Here is an 18,836-nt window from a genome sequence, read left to right on the forward strand (position 1 = left end):
GAAGTTTTTAAATGTTCAATGTTTTATTACTAGGGCAACCTGCTCCTGCCCTAAGGATCTTTTAATCATCAGTTGCCTGCTAATTAACTCACATCATCCATATTACCGTCTGCCATGAACATAAGTCTACATGTCATGAATCTTGGGCAAACAACAACAACAACAACAACAAAAAATTAGCCTTCCATAATGCACGTATTTAAGAATGACAAAGAGTCTTAAGCACATTAAAGATTAACAAGAAGTGCAGTGGAATCCTGCGCATGTTTGCTCAGACGTAAGACCACTGTGTTCAATGGGACCTGCTCCCAGGAAGGTACTTAGAAGACTGCACTCACATTGTGGCATATTTTGCGCGGCAGAGCCCACAATTAATCTGCAAGCCTTTAAGGTGTCACAACACTATCAGTTGTGCCTACCAGCATATAAAACAACCCATCAGCCTGTCACATCATTCAGATGGCAGGGAGCTCATTCCCCAGAACTAACATTTGGATTTTAAATGCTTGTTTCCCCACATTGCATATATAAATTCATACACTGAATCAAAAGCACGATCTGTGCACAAATGAAATTGCACTGCTGCCTGTGGAAACACAGGTTTGAGAAGTGTGAAGCACTGGCTTAAGAAGTAAGGTTTGCTGACACAAAAATGACATATCTAGTTTGAATGTTTCCCCATTACCCCTAGTGTGCAGTAACAATTATGCCATGTACTATCACCCTCAAATGGGGGACTTCTTGGCAGGATTGCAGGGGGAGAGGGATTGGGGTGTGACTACTGAGACAGTTGATGAGGGGCTGAGTGGTTCATTGGGCGGCATCCCCACCCTGCAACAGCCTGACATTCTGGAGTCGGGGAGGCGGGTTCAATTTAGCCAGCCCAAGCTACTTCCTGCAAGAGAGGTTGCCCAACAACTAGGGAGGCACATGAGCTACAGCTGGACACCAAGCTGGCCTGGCAGACTCAGGCCCCATCTCCAATGATGTGCCATGAGTTGTACCAACAAACACTGGAGGGATCTAGACACACATAAAAACCGCGTTGAAAATGTTTTTTTAAGTGTTTTTTTAGATTGAATTTTCCATAAGGCTCACCATCGCCATCTATTGTCACATTGAATATTGCGCTTAAAACACACTTAAAACATTATACAGTGGTGCCTTGGTTTACGAACTTAATCTGTTCTGGAAGTCCGTTCTTAAACTGAAACCGTTCTTAAACCAAGGGGTGCTTTCCCTAATGAGGCTTCCCGCCGCTGGTGCCCTTCCACCGTTCGGATTCCGTTCTTAGACTGGTAAAGTTCTCAAACCGGGACACTATTTCCGGTTTTGCAGAGTTTGTAAACCGAATCGTTCTTAAACAGGACTCTTCTTAAACCGAGGTACCACTGTATTTGCAGCTGTATAGCTGAGTCCGCTGCCAATTTACTTGCAGAACTCAATCAGTAGAGCATAAGAGATCAAAAAGCACGATTTGTCTCTATCTCTTACCATTCTGAACTGTTGCTCACCATACTGACTCAAAATGGTGGACTGAACTTTTCAAAACTGCACTGATTGTCAGTCAGTGGTATTACTGGCTTCCAAGCAATGCCAGATACTTCCCACTAGTATTACAATACACCTGAAGGTTTTTAGAGCAACCCAACAGGATCTGTGTATACAAGATCTGAAACTGCTTGGAAGGTTTAGAAGATCACCTCACCCTTTGCTCACTTTAAAAGAAATGACAGTGGTACCTTGGGTTACAGACGCTTCAGGTTACAGACTCTGCTAACCCAGGAATAGTACCCTGGGTTAAGAACTTTGCTTCAGGATGAGAACAGAAATGGTGCTCCGGCGGCACAGCAGCGGGAGGCCCCATTAGCTAAAATGGTACCTCAGGTTAAGAAAAGTTTCTGGTTAAGAACAGACCTCCAGAACAAATTAAGTTCTTAACCCGAGGTACCACTGTAATATATTGTGTTCACTTGTGGAGATGACAACTTTGCCATTAATGTTGGGAAATATCTGGGACTAGGGAACAACCCCAATAGTCTTAATAATGCAATGATAATTAAATCATGTGTTTGCCTGACCTTTAAAAAGTTGAGCCAGAAAAAAGGTAAGTTTTAACTATATAATCAAGGGAACTGGACAGAATTCTTCATTCCTGACCATAGCTTTACTTTTGCATTGTTTTCAACACTATAAACTTTTCCTGTGCCTTTCCAGAGCAGTCCAAAGAGCCCAATAAAGTCTTTTCAATATTTTGTTTGATACAAAATGTGGTGTTAAAGGGAGCCTAGGGTCTACTGAACTCATCTTGCATGCGGCAGAGTGATAGGTTATTTTAAACAGCAAACTCAATCTGTTAAAAAAAGAGAATTAGTTTGAAAACAAGTCCAATTTCAGTCGGTCTACAATTGCAAGGAAACAAAAAACCAACAGCAACCAGACCAAGCAATCTCACTGCTGTTTTCTGTAACGTCTAGATATATGAGACAGAGAGACTTTTTTTGTTTTGAGAAAATTCCTTTGACAATTGAAGGATGGGATCTGATTGGATCTTAAAAGCATTACAAGTGTAAAGCCAATGTTCTTCAACAGTCACTTCACTTATAACACACCACTGAGCGGGCAAATTAGAATTAAAATCCTAGGTACAAGTTCTTCCCAAGCAGTGTGGAGGAAATTGCAGCTTCTACATAAAACCATGAATTAGTATGGTAATGGCATGGGTAGCATGGTCTGCTGGCAAGTCCTCAGTGGATGAGCAGGACAACAGGACAGAAGAAATAAAAGTGAGGCTTGAGCCATTAAACCTAAGAAGATATGGCAAAAAAAAAGGGTTAGGACAAAAAAATATGTTGTTGTAATCTTGTAAGCTTATATTGTACTATGCAATTTGAATTGTATTTGGGAAAAATGTGAAATTTCAATAAACATGTAGTCAGCATGGGAAAGGGGAGACAGGACACAATGGGGAATTCCAATGTTGGGTGAGAGCCCCACTGTAATTTCTGGGAAGAGTGGAATCACTAAAGTAAGACCAATGACATGGCACCATAAGGACTCATACATTAACTTTTGAAGACTAGCACATGTTTACAAACTTTTACACTTCTGTATTGGAAGCTGCCCCAGAAATGTGTGCTGAAGTGCAGGATAGGTCAAGATAAAGGGACCCCTGACCATTAGGTCCAGTCGCAGACGACTCTGGGGTTGCGGCGCTCATCTTGCTTTACTGGCCGAGGGAGCCGGCGTACAGTTTCCGGGTCATGTGGCCAGCATGACTAAGCCACTTCTGGCGAACCAGAGCAGAGCACGGAAACACTGTTTACCTTCCTGCCGGAGCGGTACCTATTTATCTACTTGCACTGGCGTGCTTTCGAACTCCTAGGTTGGCAGGAGCTGGGACTGAGCAACGGGCGCTCACCCCATCGCGGGGATTCGAACCCCCGGCCTTCTGATTGGCAAGTCCTAGGCTCTGTGGTTTAACCCACAGCGCCACCCGCGTTCCTTCAAAGTGCAGGATATTAAATAGCTACCGGTAAATCAATCAATCAATTGCAGCATGAGCTCCCATTTCATGCAGCTGATAAAGTAGGTTCTTCTCTACAAAAGTAATCACACTGTGGTAAATTTATGAGGCTTTCAGGTGCCACAATACTTTGCTTCTCAAAGGAAAAAGAATGAACCACCATTGGCAAGAGCTGCCAGCTCTATGAACACTTAAGCAGTATATGAAATCAATGTTAATTCAACTGAGATATACCGTACAGGTTTGGAAGCATGCCATGAGCCATCAGCAGACAGTGAACATAGCAAGAATGGCCTGAGTAAGAAGGGTATTAGGACTGGGGATCTGGAGAGTGGCAAATGGGCAGGCAATGCATCTCAGTTTGGACCTGAGCCACAAGTTGGTTAGAGAGAAGAAGGTCATTAACCAGCTTTATAAGACCAGGTTGAAGTGTAGATCCTTCCTGAGGTGGCTGCTCCAGTAATGTTCTTTGGCTATCTACAGTAGTAGTCAGTGCCAGATTTACGTAAAAGCTAAACAAGCTATAGCTTAGGGCCTCACTCTCTTGGGGCCCCCCCAAAAAATTAAGGGGAAAAAGAAACTGGGTGTACATTTCCAAAATATGTGATAAAAAAACACATAAAATAAAACCTACACACAGCAACAGTGTTTTGTGTTGTGTATGGACCTATTAGGTCCATAAATTAACATACAGTACAGGGCTCAGCAAGGTTTGACCTGCCTGGGCAAGTCAAGTCCCACGGAGATCTCTCTGTGGGCTGGATTGCGTGCGCGTGCGATTTCCGGTGTCTGGACATATGCAGACGTGATTTCCAGCACCACGGAAGCGAATCCCCGTGCCGTGCCAGTTTAGCACAGCATGCGGGGACTCGCTGAGCGGGCGGCTGGGTTTGGGGGCAGCTCGTGGGCTGGTTAAACTGCTCCCGTGAGCTGCTTGCGGCCCATGGGCCACAGGCTGCCGACCCCTGATATAGCACATATTCAACACAAAAAACAGCAACAATTTGTTGTTGACAAAGGACAGCTGGACATATAAAGGGCCCCATTACCTTCAGTAGCTTAGGGTCTCATCAAACCTAAATCCAGCCTTGGTGGTAGTACTGACATAAAGCAGAAAGACAGCCAGGGGCTTACACATCTGGCCAGCTGCAATGGCGAGGAGTAGTCCCCAGATTAAAATTGGCAGTGGCTTGCACAGTAAGTCATCTAAGTGAGAAGGATGCACTATATACTCTCCGCCTTCTGCTTCTAAATTGTTTTAACTGATTTTAGTCTTGTGTTTTTTATATTGTTCAAACCTGCTGTAGGCATGTACGATTAAGTGGGGATAAGAAGTCCAAGAAATAATAATAAATAATATTAGTGCACCTCTGGGAGTTGCTATAGTGTACATATTGCTCTGTGGTGTTATGTGTTTTTTATTTAATGTATGTGTTCATTCTCTTTTTTTTAAAGTCTTTTCCCTTCATCCCTTTAAGGAAGAAGTTCTACGAAATCAACATGAGACTTGTGCAATGTGGAGAATTCAGAAACGTTTTATTCCACCGGCAAACTGAACTGGTACACTCCTACAAAGACTCTCTACCCAACAGCTTTGTGGAACTGAAAAAATCAGACTTAGCCTAAAGTTTCACATCCCATGTCTCAGGGGAAGAAAAACTCCTAGCAGCTCTTTTTTTCTAATTTCAGTGGATATGGCTGTAAATAAAATCAGTGTAAGCAGTATTGACATTGTTCTGCATTGTGAATATGGGAACTGACTGACAATAACAATCAAGAATGATTAACTCCAGTTCCTAATAGCTTCCTAGCAGCTGTTGCCAGGAATCAATGCATCACTTTAGTATTGGGCAAGTTATATTTATTTTTTTTTCTAGGAGAGAGAGAAAAAATCCATTTAAATTGCCATATTTGCCATGCTGTGCTGACTGTGAAGTGATAAGTTAGAAATGGGATTGGAGAAAAGGCTGGAATTATATTTCATTAATTAAACCAGATTGAATGAATCAACAAAGAAAAGGAAAATAGGTCACATTAGTGGCACTGAGCTAAAGGGAGCTGCTGTGTTAGAAGTGTGGATAACAGTCACAGAGGGATATCTCATAAAAGGAATCCCCTGTCATAGATTTCAGGACTCACCCTACTATTTTACCACACACACTTTTTACAGGAAAGCAAATTTACCTATTTAAAATATTTTTACCTCGCTCTCCAGTTGAGAAGGGCACCCAAAGTGGCTTATGATCTAAAAGACATGACACGAAAGGAAAAAGGGATTCAGAGGGAGGAAAGCAAACAAAGTCACTAGATGTCAGTAGCAGGGACCTTACAAGGGCCAAACGAAATGAAAAATGTTCAAAGAGAGGAGGAGCCAAAATTTGCTGGTCTCTCAGCTGAGCCAAGGGGTTTGATTTAGATAACCGTTTTTGCTGATGTATGTTCCACCAGAATAAGCAAAACAGAGTTAAGATCCAGCAAAAGTCCCCCTGTTTCCCGAATCCATTTTTCTGGGTGCACACCAGTGTAATATCTACCTGTCTTGTCTCAGCCAGCTGAGTCCCAGTTCTGTCTACATAAGGATGTTACATTGGTGTATATCTCTGGCAGAGCTGGGATGTGGGGCTTACACAGGCATAGCATGACTGTGCCAGGAAGCAGCTGGCTGAGCCAGAGATCCACCGGATCCTAACTCCCTCCTTCTGGCGGATGCAGGGTTTCAGTTGTCCCCTGACAGTGTAATTCTAGACATATCTTCTCAGGAGACGTTAAGTCCTGTTGAATTCAATGGCATATCATCCCAGTTAATAGGATTGCAGTCTAAATTTATTAAAAGTTTTGCATGTCTTTGTTTCCCTTCTAACTTCCTGCGCACGATATGCAGTTTGGAGTGTGGTAAAAGCAGAGCTGTGTAAAAACGCTTTCATAAAGGAGCTATTTTAAAAAAATGAGTCCTGATGAGGATAGCATATGGCAAAATTGTTTCAGGGCTCTTGCTAATCTAGGGCCATATTTTATGAAGGTACACCTACCGGGGTGTTTACCAGCTCTAGTGCAAAGCAGTATTAAGTTTTTCTAAAGCAGCAAATCATTTGGGGTATATGAGGTATTGTATTTGAGGGGGCGTTTTTACTTAATACATTTTGAAATAATTAAGTAAAAACAGGCTTTTACTTGCGCAGGTGATGAGGCTGCAGTGTGTATCTGGGTGCACATCTGCATAACTTATCTGGGCCCAATTAAACTGCCAGGAAGAGTTTGCTGTTTGCGGCAACAACTGCTGCACACAACTAAAACAGGATTGAGGTCAATGTATTTTAGGTTATGGGGTGGGGGGAGTAGCAGAAAAACAAACATCTGAATAATCTGAACTGCAATGTGAAGAAGATCTTCTTCATGTTGTGTTTCAAATTATTCAGGTGTTTTTCTCTCTGCTGCTGCTCCTTTGGCTGCCATCTATAAACCAGTACAACGCAATTTATATATTTTTAAAAAACACCAAAATCTCAGAAGGGCATTACTTTCCAATGTGAATAATCTTGCAGGCAGCTATGGTGACAAAGCCCCAGGAAATGTAAAACAAATATCATTTTAGTTGTGAATAATTGTAAGAAGACAATAGCAATGTAATTCTGTATTTCAGAGAGGAATCTATATTTTCTCTTTGACCCTAACTCCATATGTAACACTTTTGCATAGAAAGCTTCTAAAATCCTTAATGTAAAAACTCTTCTTTCAAGCAGCCCTCCAGGCTTTAACCAGTTGATTTAAATGGACTTGTGTTCTGCATGTCCTTCCTATATACATTCTTTTCGCCAATTTATTCCATTTGCCCTTCAGCACTCTGATAGCTCTCACAATAATCTGCCTGTTACATGAGCACATTAAATTGAATTCAAAGTTCCAACAGAAGAACTGGAATGGGGAACAAGAAATGGAGAGCTTAGAATTGCAGCTTCGGACAGAGACCGTGCCACTGCTGAATACAGCAGCCTCGCATCTCGGTAACTCCTCTCTTCAGTAGCATTAACTCCTAGTGATATAATAAAATGATTGATGTTACTTCACTGCACTGGAGTATCCCAGTGAAAGAGAGGTCAATGAAGTGGACCCATAGTGTGAAAATCTTGGTTACTGGCATCATGCTAGACGTTCCATATCACTTAAAAGTTACAGAGCAGGGGGGAAAGGAGCAGAAAGACATGCCCAAGCCCCCACAGCTCAGTTGGTTAGAGCGTGGTGCTGATAACGCCAAGGCTGCAGGTTCGATCCCTGTATGGTACAGCTGCATGGCAGGAGGTTGACCTAGATGATCCCAGGTCCCTTACAATTCAACAATTCTATGATTCTATGTCAGGGGCAGCCCGTCATGAGCCCTGCAGGTTTCAGCCTCAAGCCTCTTTGGGTTGCCCTTCAGGTGGTCCTGATAAGGAAGTCAGATTAGCCTCAACCAGGGCCAGGGCCTTTTCAACACTTGGCTCCGGCTGGTGGAATGCTCTGTCTCATGAGACAGGACCCTGCAGGATCTGATTTATTTCTGCAGGGCCTGTAAGACAGAGTTGTTCCAGCAGGCCTTTGGCTTTGAACCAGCCTGATCCCCTCCCCTTCTGTGATGGAACCCCTATTTGGGGACTTCCCTGGCATTTCTGGCCCACGTAGGACCAGGCTGGATAGTTGGCCTTGGTGAAGATTTGATGTTTTCTCCTCCCAAACAGTTTTTGATCTGGGCTTCCACTGAAATGAGGCTGCATTTTAAGTAGTATTTTAATCTTTTTTTTAAGTTGTATTTTAATCAATTGTTGTATTTTAATCAATTTAAGTTGTGTTTTTATACCTGATGTTAGCCGGCCTGAGCCCGGTCTTGGCCGGGGTATGTGTGTGTGTGTGTGTGTGTGTGTGTGTGTGTGTATATATATATATATATGCTCATTAAGTTAATCCCACCCCATGTTAACAGATGGTGGTTTTTCTTGGGGCAGAATTTAGCTTTCTCAGCCACAGAAATAAATCACCACCATCATCATCACTGCCTGGAGTACTCCCTATGGTGCATTCCAGCCCCTGCCTATTTATAAACTTTATTCCTGTCCCAGTGAATTCATATTACCTTGACTACTATCTTGTCCCTTGCCTCCTTAAACTACAGCAGTCGGTCACATGAAGCAACCTGCATTATTTATTATTTGCCTTCCACATTTATTTCCAAATTTGCCCAGAGCAAGCAACTGTGAGCTGCACTATAATGCTTTGGTGGGTGGGGAAAGAACTTCTAATCAAGACTGCAGGTGGTATAAATTGGCCCTTCTTGGTACAGTCACAATTTAATCAGAATCACAACATTTTTTAACTAAGCAAAGCAACATGAAAGATTTGCTGGAAAGCTGATTCCTCATGCTTGTGCAGAAACGGATTGGTGTTTTTTGGGTTTTTTTAAATTTCCAGGCGCCTCACTTAGCCTGGAGGAAACTCTTGACAGGCACCACAAAATGCAACATATTGCAGTATCAGGGCCCAAAGGCTCTCATGTGTAAATGCGCACAAACGATCCCATGGGCTTTCCTAAACTTTCTGGAGTGATTTTTTGGTCTATCTGCCACTGAGGAAAATATCAGAAGCACAGTGCCTAAAAGAAGAGGAAAATAAAATAAGCATTGTAGTGTGTGTCTGTCGTGTGTGTGTGTGTGTTTTCTGACTGTGCTTTATATTACCGAATTCTGAAGAATGTATTTAGAATTAGCAGGCACTTCCCAGAAATTCAAAGAAACAAAAAAAAAAAATATTGTGATTCTTATATTGCTGTGGAGCAATATGGATAGTATAATTTGGAGTGTCAGGGCTGTGCGAACACACACACCCCTACCAACATTACCCAGTGTAGCACAAAGTGTCCTACAAAACTGTGGGAGCAGGTGACACTGTGGCATTGTGGTCTAAACCACTGAGCCTCTTAGGCTTGCTGATCAGAAGGTTGGTGGTTCAAATCCCCGCGGCGGGGTGAGCTCCCATTGCTCTGTCCCAGCTTCTGCCAACCTAGCAGTTCCAAAACACACCAGTGCAAAAAGATAAATAGGTACCGCTGTGACAGGAAGGTAAACAGCATTTCTGTGTACTCTGGTTTTCATCACAGTGTCCTGTTGTGCCAGAAGTGGTTTAGCCATGCTGGCCACATGACCCAGAAATCTATCTGTGGACAAAGGCCAGCTCCCTCGGCCTGAAAGCAAGATGTGCACTGCAACCCCATAGTCGCCTTTGACTGGACTTAACCATCCAGGGGTCCTTTACCTTTACTTACCTCCACTGCTCCTGAGGTAGCAGGCTAGCTTAGAGGGGCCAGGACAGACCACCAGGACAGCTCCACCTTCCAAAAGAAAGGGGTTGGTGGGGTGGCAGCGTAAGAACAACCAGTGGTTTGCTGCTGCTGCTGCTGCCTCCCTTGCATCTGCCATCTGAGGAGGACTCCTCAATTTGTCTATTGGTAGGGCACCGGCCTTAACAGATTTTGCATCTCTCTGCCACAGTTTTACTTGGTATGCTCAGAAATAGCTGTAGCTGCCTTGAACAAAGAGCCTAACTATTATTAATGATACACAGGATAAAAGAGATGTGCAAAGATAAACAACAAGACTTTCCATGTGGAAAATAAGAATTTTTAAAGTAAAAAATGGCACAATATACACAAAGGGACAGTGACAATTTTTCATCAGATCTCTCAAAACTACGGCCATTTTAGTTCATAGAGAACCTGCTTTTGCAGGTTCAGATTCATTTTCTACCATAAGTTTAAATGTACAGTATTATCCACATTTGTTAATTGGGCTTTTCAATTAATATTTTTTTTTGGGGGGGGGGGGCATTATTTATAAAAGATAGACAGCTGCTTTACCAGAGCCCAGAAATATGTAGAGCTGCTTACTGAGGTTTATGAACTAATGTTACAATTCCTCAAGAAGAACAATCAAATGGCTATGGCTATGGCAGTTCACACAACATTTCAGAAAGTTCTGGATCTTTGCATTGTATTGAATGACCATTTTGATTCTTTCAGATATATGTGCAGTGGTACCTCGGGTTACATACGCTTCAGGTTACATATGCTTCAGGTTACACACTCCGCTAACCCAGAAATAGCGCTTCAGGTTAAGAACTTTGCTTCAGATAACAGAAATCGGGCTCTGGCTCTGCGGCAGCAGCAGGAGGCCCCATTAGCTAAAATGGTGCTTCAGGTTAAGAACAGTTTCAGGTTAAGAATGGACCTCCAGAACGAATTAAGTACTTAACCTGAGGTACCACTGTAAATGGAAGCTTGATGCATCAACAGCCATGACAGCTAAATGAAGGTTCTGGTTCAAGGACAGTATAGTTTCGATTTCCCAAGTTTGAGAAGCAATGCTTTGGGGGGTGGCGGGTGGGGAGACAGTATTACAGTGTAAAATTGCATTGCAGCTTTCTCCTTAGGCACGCTAGCCCAAATGACAGACAGAAACCTGATCCCAATGAAGGAAAGTACTGCAATCACAGTAGTTCTTACGAAATACATTCTAATCTAAACACTACACGAGTGACATTTAAGAGTTTTCTTTCATTTGGGCCTAAGCAGGGAGGTCACCTGACTTGAAAGGAATTCCTGTATTTGACCCATGGGTTGTATTCTCTAAAATCCAGAGCCCATTCCTTGCTAAATCTGATAAGTGTCCGCCTGCTTCTTAAAATCCTGTCCCTGCCCCATCACGACACCTTTAACTGCAAAGCCTTCCATTCTGTTTATCGCTGATAACAGCCGATGTTGTCATGTGGAGCAAAGTACACAGCGCTCAAATTGAAGTTACAGGGCCACTGACATAAAGCAAGCACACTGACATCAGCCTCTTAAACAAGATGGAACAGAAAAGCGATACATCATTTGCGGTTATTTTTAGAAAGCAGAATGGTAAAAGAAATTAGCTCAAACTTAAACATTGTGTTCTTTATGTTAAAATGCTTCATCTTACTTGAAATGCAATCACTACCCCCCCCTCCACCCAGTTCTCTTAACGCTTATTGCTTCTGCTTGTTTTTTCTTCAATAAGCTTATTGCTTATGGCTGCTCTTTCTTCTCCGTTTTTTTTTTACTTATCTCTTGAATCTAGAAAGCAAAAACAGAGCTCAGGGATCTATATTTCCACCTCGCTACAATCCTCAAGTGATTTTGTTCTGGGTATAGTTTCGGTTTGTCAACAGATTCACAATGCAAAATGCACAGTGCAATACTTCTGTTTACTCAGAAGTAAGCCCTACTGCTTTCTGTGGAGGCTTATGGTGAGTATTTCAGATTGCAGCCTTAGGCTATAGAGAACTGATATGAGGTGTGTGTTTGTGTGTGTGTGTAAAGACTTGCATAGCTTACATCAGAAAAGCATGCAAAATGTATTAGACATATACTAATATGATTATTGTAATAATATAAATGGCAACATCAATATTTCAAAATGTATGTTCGGTCATCATAATCCAATTTTTTTTAAAATATATTTATCACGTTCCCTATCTTTATGTCACTTTCTCTTAATTCTCTAGTAGGATAGTCTATTCAGCAATATCAGAATTACTCCTTCAGGATAACATTTTAAATATATAAAGGTGCGCTCATACACACACACACACACTCATTTCTAATCAATATTGAATCAGTTCCCGAGGTTTAATAATTTCCTGCAGACTCAAAGGACATCCTGAATCATTCTTCCACCTTCACAAGAAATATTGGTTCATTTACTCTTGGGACTTAAATTGACCAGGTTTCCCCACAAGACTTGGGGCTCATTCAAACTTCCTTTTATGCTGCATTTCTGTGCACAGGTCTGAGATTGAAAGCTCTGTGTCTGAGTGGTGGTTTTTTGTTTTTGTTACAACATTTTTCTTTGGCTCTGATTCAGCAGTAAAATGCAAGTTTTCCCATGGAAAGCATTGGGACAAAAAACAAAACAAAACACCCTCAGACAAGGAGTGTGGGTCTGTGCCTGGAACGTGAAGCACAAAATGAAGTCTGGATGAGTCCTTAAACTCAGTGATGTCTTCTGGGACAACAGTCTTACAAGAGAATGCAAATGGCCATATCCCTGTTTGAGACTTCCTCAGTTTCTGAGTGGATAATGCTTCAGCAAATAGCTATATTTTGAGCTACCAAGGTTGCAATGCTTTGCACATCTACCTTGGAGTAAGTCCTGCTTAACACAATGGGACTTACTTTCAAACAAACTTGCACAAGATTGCCAGAAGGGTAGAAGCAATATCCTCACTCTGTGTCTCTGGCCCAACAGTCAAGTCAATCCCTCAAGTCCCATCCTGGAGCAAAATACCGGTAGTTTCCCTGTGAGGCAGTGTTTCCTGAGAGCAGGAAGTCTGAACATCTTTGCAATAAAAAATTAGAATAAATTAAGCACAGTTGTGTCTCGTATGCAAAGTTGACGGTGTGCAGAATTCCCTGTAAATTTAATGACTAATAAATGGCCTCATAGAGAGAGAGAGAAAGGGTGGAGATGGAACATCCTGAAATACTCTCCTTGTAGATGGTGGATTCTTGATTCATTACACCAATTCAGAGGAAACAACCGTCTTACAAAACCCTCATCCTTTGGATTGGTCCCAAAGCATAACCATTACATGCCACAACACCGTTCTGCCACATGCATTCACTTATTTATTTAGAACATTCCTTAGCTTGCATTCCAAAACAATGACTAACTCCCATTGAATTTGTATATCCTTATGATCACATAGTTAGTTGCTTTTCCCACAATGGCTCAAAGCGATGTAGGCATATTCACACACAAACACAACTGGTCAAAAGGGTAGGTCTTGCTCTCCGTCTCCGGTTTCTCAAACATGAATCTGGCTGCAATACGGGTTATTAAGGCATTTTCCATAGAGGAACCCAACCTCTGGGAATTCCCATCTTATGTGTAAGGATGAGCAACCCTCCCCCGCGCTGCAGGCCTAGTCACGCCTTCAGAGCCTCCCCTGACACTCCCCCAATCCATTCCTGTCCTTCAGGCCACCTCTCTCCCTCCTCGTTATTTGGGAACCCCGATAAATAAAGATGGGTTCTTTTGTTCTCCACTGTGATGTGCTGGGTGAGGAGGCTTAATCCTCACTGCCCGGGGTTCTGTATTGAAGATCAAAACCCTCCTCCTCATCTGATCAGCATTATTGCCAAGAGACCTCAGCCCAGAGCTGGATTCAAACCAGTGACCTCTAAAGCACATTGCCTGCAGGGAAGTCTGGATGAGCCCTTAAACTCAGGGATAACAGCCTTGCAAATGAATGCAAATTGCCATATCCCTGTTTGAGACTTCTGTTAAGTTGTGGGTGAACATATCAGATGACACAGCGATTCTTCAAACAGCTCTTGTTTATTCACAGACTCAGAACAGAACTGAACTGAAGGGTTCAGCCAGCTTGCTTAATATAGAGCTCCACTACAATGTAAGAGTAACAACTTTCTGTAACTATCCAATCACTGAACGTCACTTTCAATTCCTTATTTGCATATGTGGACCTGGGTGAAAACTATCTACAGTATCCCCCTGCTGGCCCAGGGTGAGAACTTCAGTACATAACACCTTCCTCAGTTTTTGAGTGGATAAAGGTTAGCCTATGCATAAAATCTCATTTCCCCCTCTTCCAGTTGTTATAATGGTGAAACTACAGGATCAGCAGAACAATGAGAGGGACATCTTTTGCTAGATTAAACCACTGCAGATTGCGGGTAGGGCATCAAATATTTGAATGCTCCTCCATGTAAAAAATAACAACGTGAGGGGAAAAAGAGAAACCGCGTATGCACACACAAAACTAGCACGTTAAGGAAAATGTTCCTTCGTTCTTCCTAAAAAGATTGGTTTCATTAACGTGAGGAATCATTGCAAAATGTGATCTTCAACTGTCAGTGGTATAGTCCTACAAGTGGGCTGCTGATGTGGTGTAGTGTGGTGTAGTGGTTAAGAGCGGTAGTCTCGTAGTCTGGGGAACCGGGTTCGCGTCTCCGCTCCTCCACATGCAGCTGCTGGGTGACCTTGGGCCAGTCACACTTCTTTGAAGTCTCTCAGCCCCACTTACCTCACAGAGTGTTTGTTGTGGAGGAGGAAGGGGAAGGAGATTGTTAGCCGCTTTGATACTCCAGAAGGGGTGTGAAAGGCGGGATATCAAATCCAAACTCTTCTTCTTCTGATCATGTGAAGCAGCTCTTTCCTCTACAGTACTGAGATTCTGGCCTCCATACTTAACTTCCATAGTAAGAAATACAATTTATTTCAGAGAGGGTCAGGGTGGGGCTACTAACATCTGTTTCTGTACGTTTACAGGGGTTGCAAGTACTGCCTCAACAAACCTGGGAGGAAATTTGAAATTAGCAACATTTCCCTGCCTTCAAAGATTGTTTTGTCTTTCTGTATGACGGCATACATTCCTGTTGCTTCTCAAAATAAAGCTAATAACAAATGAAGATCTCTCTCAGAGGATTAAAAATAAAAAAATACAATGTAAATCTTTTATGGAAGGGAATCTGGCCCAGCTCCCACTCCATAAATGCAGGATTGGGATGAAGAGTGGGTAAGCTGAACTACAAAAGTTTAAAATATTAAACAGCAAATTCTACTAAGGCTTGCACAGGATATGCTGGGGCTTAGAAAACAGGCTTCAAGTGTGAGTGTCCATTTTAAAACAGGGACAGCAGAGAGGAAGGTGCTGTTGTTTTCCAGGATCTGGTTGTAAAAAAAGGCACAGTATTAAAAAGTTTCAAACAGGTGATTTAAATGGCAAAAACCCAGGTTGCCATTTAATATATTACTGTGGTCCGCTTATATGTTGGCGGTAGAGGGAAAGTCTGGAAAGCATTCCATCTGATGCCTATATCAATATGGTTAATCGGCTATTTCAAAGACACTAAAATTGCAATCCTATAAATGTATAGCTGGCACAGTTATGACTGTTGACATCACTTTGCTTTAGAGGCTCTTTCCACAATCCACGGAAGACCACCTGCAATGACCTGCTCTCCAACATTCCTCAGGTGAAAATAAGGACATTTCTCACTCCTCCCCCAAATGGACTCCGCTCACCACCACTCCATTTTTGTGTCCCCTTGCCCACCGCGGAACATGGCTTCATATGAAAACAATTGCTTGCTCCTTTTGCTGCACTGTCTTTAATGTATTTGCTCTAGAACAGGCATCCCCAAACTCGGCCCTCCAGATGTTTTGGGACTACAACTCCCATCATCCCTAGCTAACAGGACCAATGGTCAGAGATGATGGGAATTGTAGTCTGGAAACATCTGGAGGGCCGGGTTTGGGGATGCCTGCTCTAGAACCAAGCCCCACTGATTTCATTTGGACTCGAAGCCAAACGAGACATTTTTCTTAATGGCAGGCATGGGGCAGGTGATCTTTATATGGATAGCAGAGAGAAGAAGAAGAAGAGGAGGAGTTTGGATTTGATATCCCACTTTATCACTACCCTAAGGAGTCTCAAAGCGGCTCACAATCTCCTTTTGCTTCCTCCCCCACAACAAACACTCTGTGAAGTGAGTGAGGCTATGAGACTTCAGAGAAGTGTGACTAGCCCAACGTCACCCAGCAGCTGCATGTGGAGGAACGGGGAAGCGAACCCACTGGCTTCTCTCTCCCCTTTCCTCCACAATACTATTGGAATGACACCCAGCACACCTCATGAACACCTCATGAAGGAGCCTTTGGACAAAAAAGTCTCCAGATTTCCACTTTGGCCCTCATCCAAGACTGCAGTTCCAGCCCCACTTCCCTTGGTGTCAGCCCCACGGAATTAAACAGCAATAACATCTGAGTAAATGTGCTTAGGACTGAAGCATGTGACAGAGGACTTCAGTGGCGGACTGTGCTTTTTTTTCACCCACCCATCCTTTTAGCCTATTCTCAAACATTTCCCTAACATTCTCGATCACTTCTCCGGAGACAGTTTAGATCACATAAGAACTAGAAAGATTACTGAACTTTAAAGGAACTGGCACTAAAAAAAAAAAAGGACTCGCATAACACAAAGAAAAGCTTAATGTCATGTTGCTTTCTCAGAAGGGAAAGAGATAACAGGGCGCTGAATGTTTGTTCGGATAGCTGCATTTTCATTTCCTCCTGAAATATACTTAGAAGTATTGGATTAAGGCTGTCATCCTAGGCTACTTGGAAGTTAAGTACCATTAAAACCAGCAAGACTTTCTTCTAGGTGGCTGCCTTTGCAGCTGAAGTGCTCAGCTTCCCTGTCACCATATATTCATATACTGGATGGACTCAGTGGCCCAGGTATGATATAATGACAAATCATGATTTGTTGTTACAAGCGTGAGCTGGCATAAGCCTTGGGCTTGCACACTCCCTTTCACCTTCATGCATGAGGGGAAGAGATTTAAAGCGTCCTTTCCTGGTTTAAGAACAAGCCAATGCCTTTGGTTTAATATTCTGTTAACAAAACAGTTTGCTCAGTTCAAATGCCACTATAAACCACTTCTTTTTCTATTCCAGGAATGGAAGCTTTAACTCTTGTGTGTGAATGGGGGACAGGAGCACAGAAGAATGAGGCTTGTGCTGGTTCATACATCTAACAACAGACCATGGTTTGTTGTAACATCTGAACCTGGCCAGGACAGGGGGAAGTACTAGGCTGACCATATTATTTCTAATTTTTATTTAAACAATTTCTTGAGCAGCAGCAGCAGCAGAAGGAGGGGGAGAAAAAGCATCACAATTTTTTTTGTTTTAGAAAGCTTACAGTTCAATCCTACAGATGTTTACTCAGAAGCAACACTGCGTTCAATGTGGCTAGTAAGTGTATTTCAGATTTCAGCTCCAGGAGTCAAATCAAATCAAATATCTTTACTGGCATCACAATATAAAACGTTTCAAACCACTGGGATAATTAAAAGGGCAAGGGTGAAGCTGTCATGGGTTATAGGGTCACCCTGTGGCTGTGTTCACTTAGATATTCTGCTATGCCCAGTCTGTTTCCCGAAGGGATGGTTCATTGGGAACCCTTTTGGGTAAAATTGTGGCTAAAAAGGAAGCTACTAGAGCAGTGGTATCTTTGTCCCAATCTGCCAGGAGAAACCTCATTTGATTTCTTCTCAGAGTTGTGGGCCAGAGGTCCAACATTTCAGCTCCAGGAGTCAAATGCCTGGGCAAACAGGAATGTTTTTACTTGCAGCCTTCAACTAAGAAGGGATAGAGTTGGGTGGCTCATCCTGGAGATGTTCTATGTTACAAAGCTGGGGAGCCTTTGGTCCTCCAGATATTGCTGGTGGAATCAAGAGCTATGGTGAAAGTTGTAGATCAGGAACATCTGGGGAACCAAATGTTCCCCAGCTCTGTTCTATAAACAAGCTAAAACATACCGGACTCTGTCTCTGAGAAGATCCTCGACTTGTGACAGAAACAACACATGGCAAGGCCTCTCTTGCATGTTTCAGGAAAATGTGTGTGTGTTTGGTGTTGGAGAGTGCTGGTTCAGATATGCTGCTGTGTCCAGGAATTGTAATTTTACCTGGGCCAATGTTCAGAGGGTGTGTGTATCTATCTGGGTGGGACATTACTAGGGACTTAACAATGCCTGGTGCTACTTTTACACAGTGGCTATGGAGAAGCTACACAGACAGAAAGCTTGTGTCTATAAAGAATAATCAGATCCTCCAAATGGAATGACCATGCCTTTGATGAGCCTGCTTTCTCATTATTATGACTACTTCTTTGAAACCTGCTTCAGAACACAGGCAGTTCTGTCCTGCTGGCCCCATTCCAACTGGAAACAGATTTCTTTCCTCCCTTCCTCAGTCCCAACCAGCTCCATCTTGCAGGTAGGTTGGCCAAGAGGGAATCATCGGCAGCTTTTAACTAAAAGATTAGGAAACAGGTCATCCCAGTTGAAGTTGCACAACAGTGTTCTCCTTTAATTCCATAAGCAATAAATGGAATTATCTGCATTATCCTGTGGTGGGGACATTTATAAAATTATAAGTGTGTGATCCTGTCAAAATCTGGATTGCAGCTAGGAAAATTACCTTTCCACTTTGGCCTATTCCTGAAAAAGTTTGCAGCACTGACAAACAGGAACTCTGAATGCCAAGCCAGGTGCATGACTGGACATGAAATATCTCAGAATGGGATTTTAGCTTGAAAAAGGTCACTTAACAATGTACAATGAGCCTGTCTAATCTTGCATGCCGTACTTCCTTCCTGACATATTTCAGAAGTGGATGAACTGAGTGTTTCTTTGTATTCTGTACTTGCCAGGGAGACATTTGAAACGGCATGTA

General features: G+C 42.7%; 1 protein-coding gene across 2 annotated transcripts in view; it reads right to left on the reverse strand.

Annotated features, from left to right (window-relative positions):
• Positions 1-18,836, reverse strand: part of NRG1 (neuregulin 1) — a 492,259-nt gene that overhangs the window by 311,131 nt on the left and 162,292 nt on the right. The window contains exon 2 of one of the 2 annotated variants that reach the window (XM_083419878.1): positions 5,730-5,771. The exons of the other annotated variant lie outside the window; for it this stretch is intronic. Coding sequence (XP_083276004.1) covers positions 5,730-5,771 — 42 coding nt within the window. The remainder of the gene's footprint in view (positions 1-5,729; positions 5,772-18,836) is intronic. 2 annotated transcript variants of the gene reach the window in all.

The sequence above is a fragment of the Podarcis tiliguerta genome (genome assembly GCF_965153285.1).
Source record: "Podarcis tiliguerta genome assembly, chromosome: 17".
NCBI classification, from domain to species: Eukaryota; Metazoa; Chordata; class Lepidosauria; order Squamata; family Lacertidae; genus Podarcis; species Podarcis tiliguerta.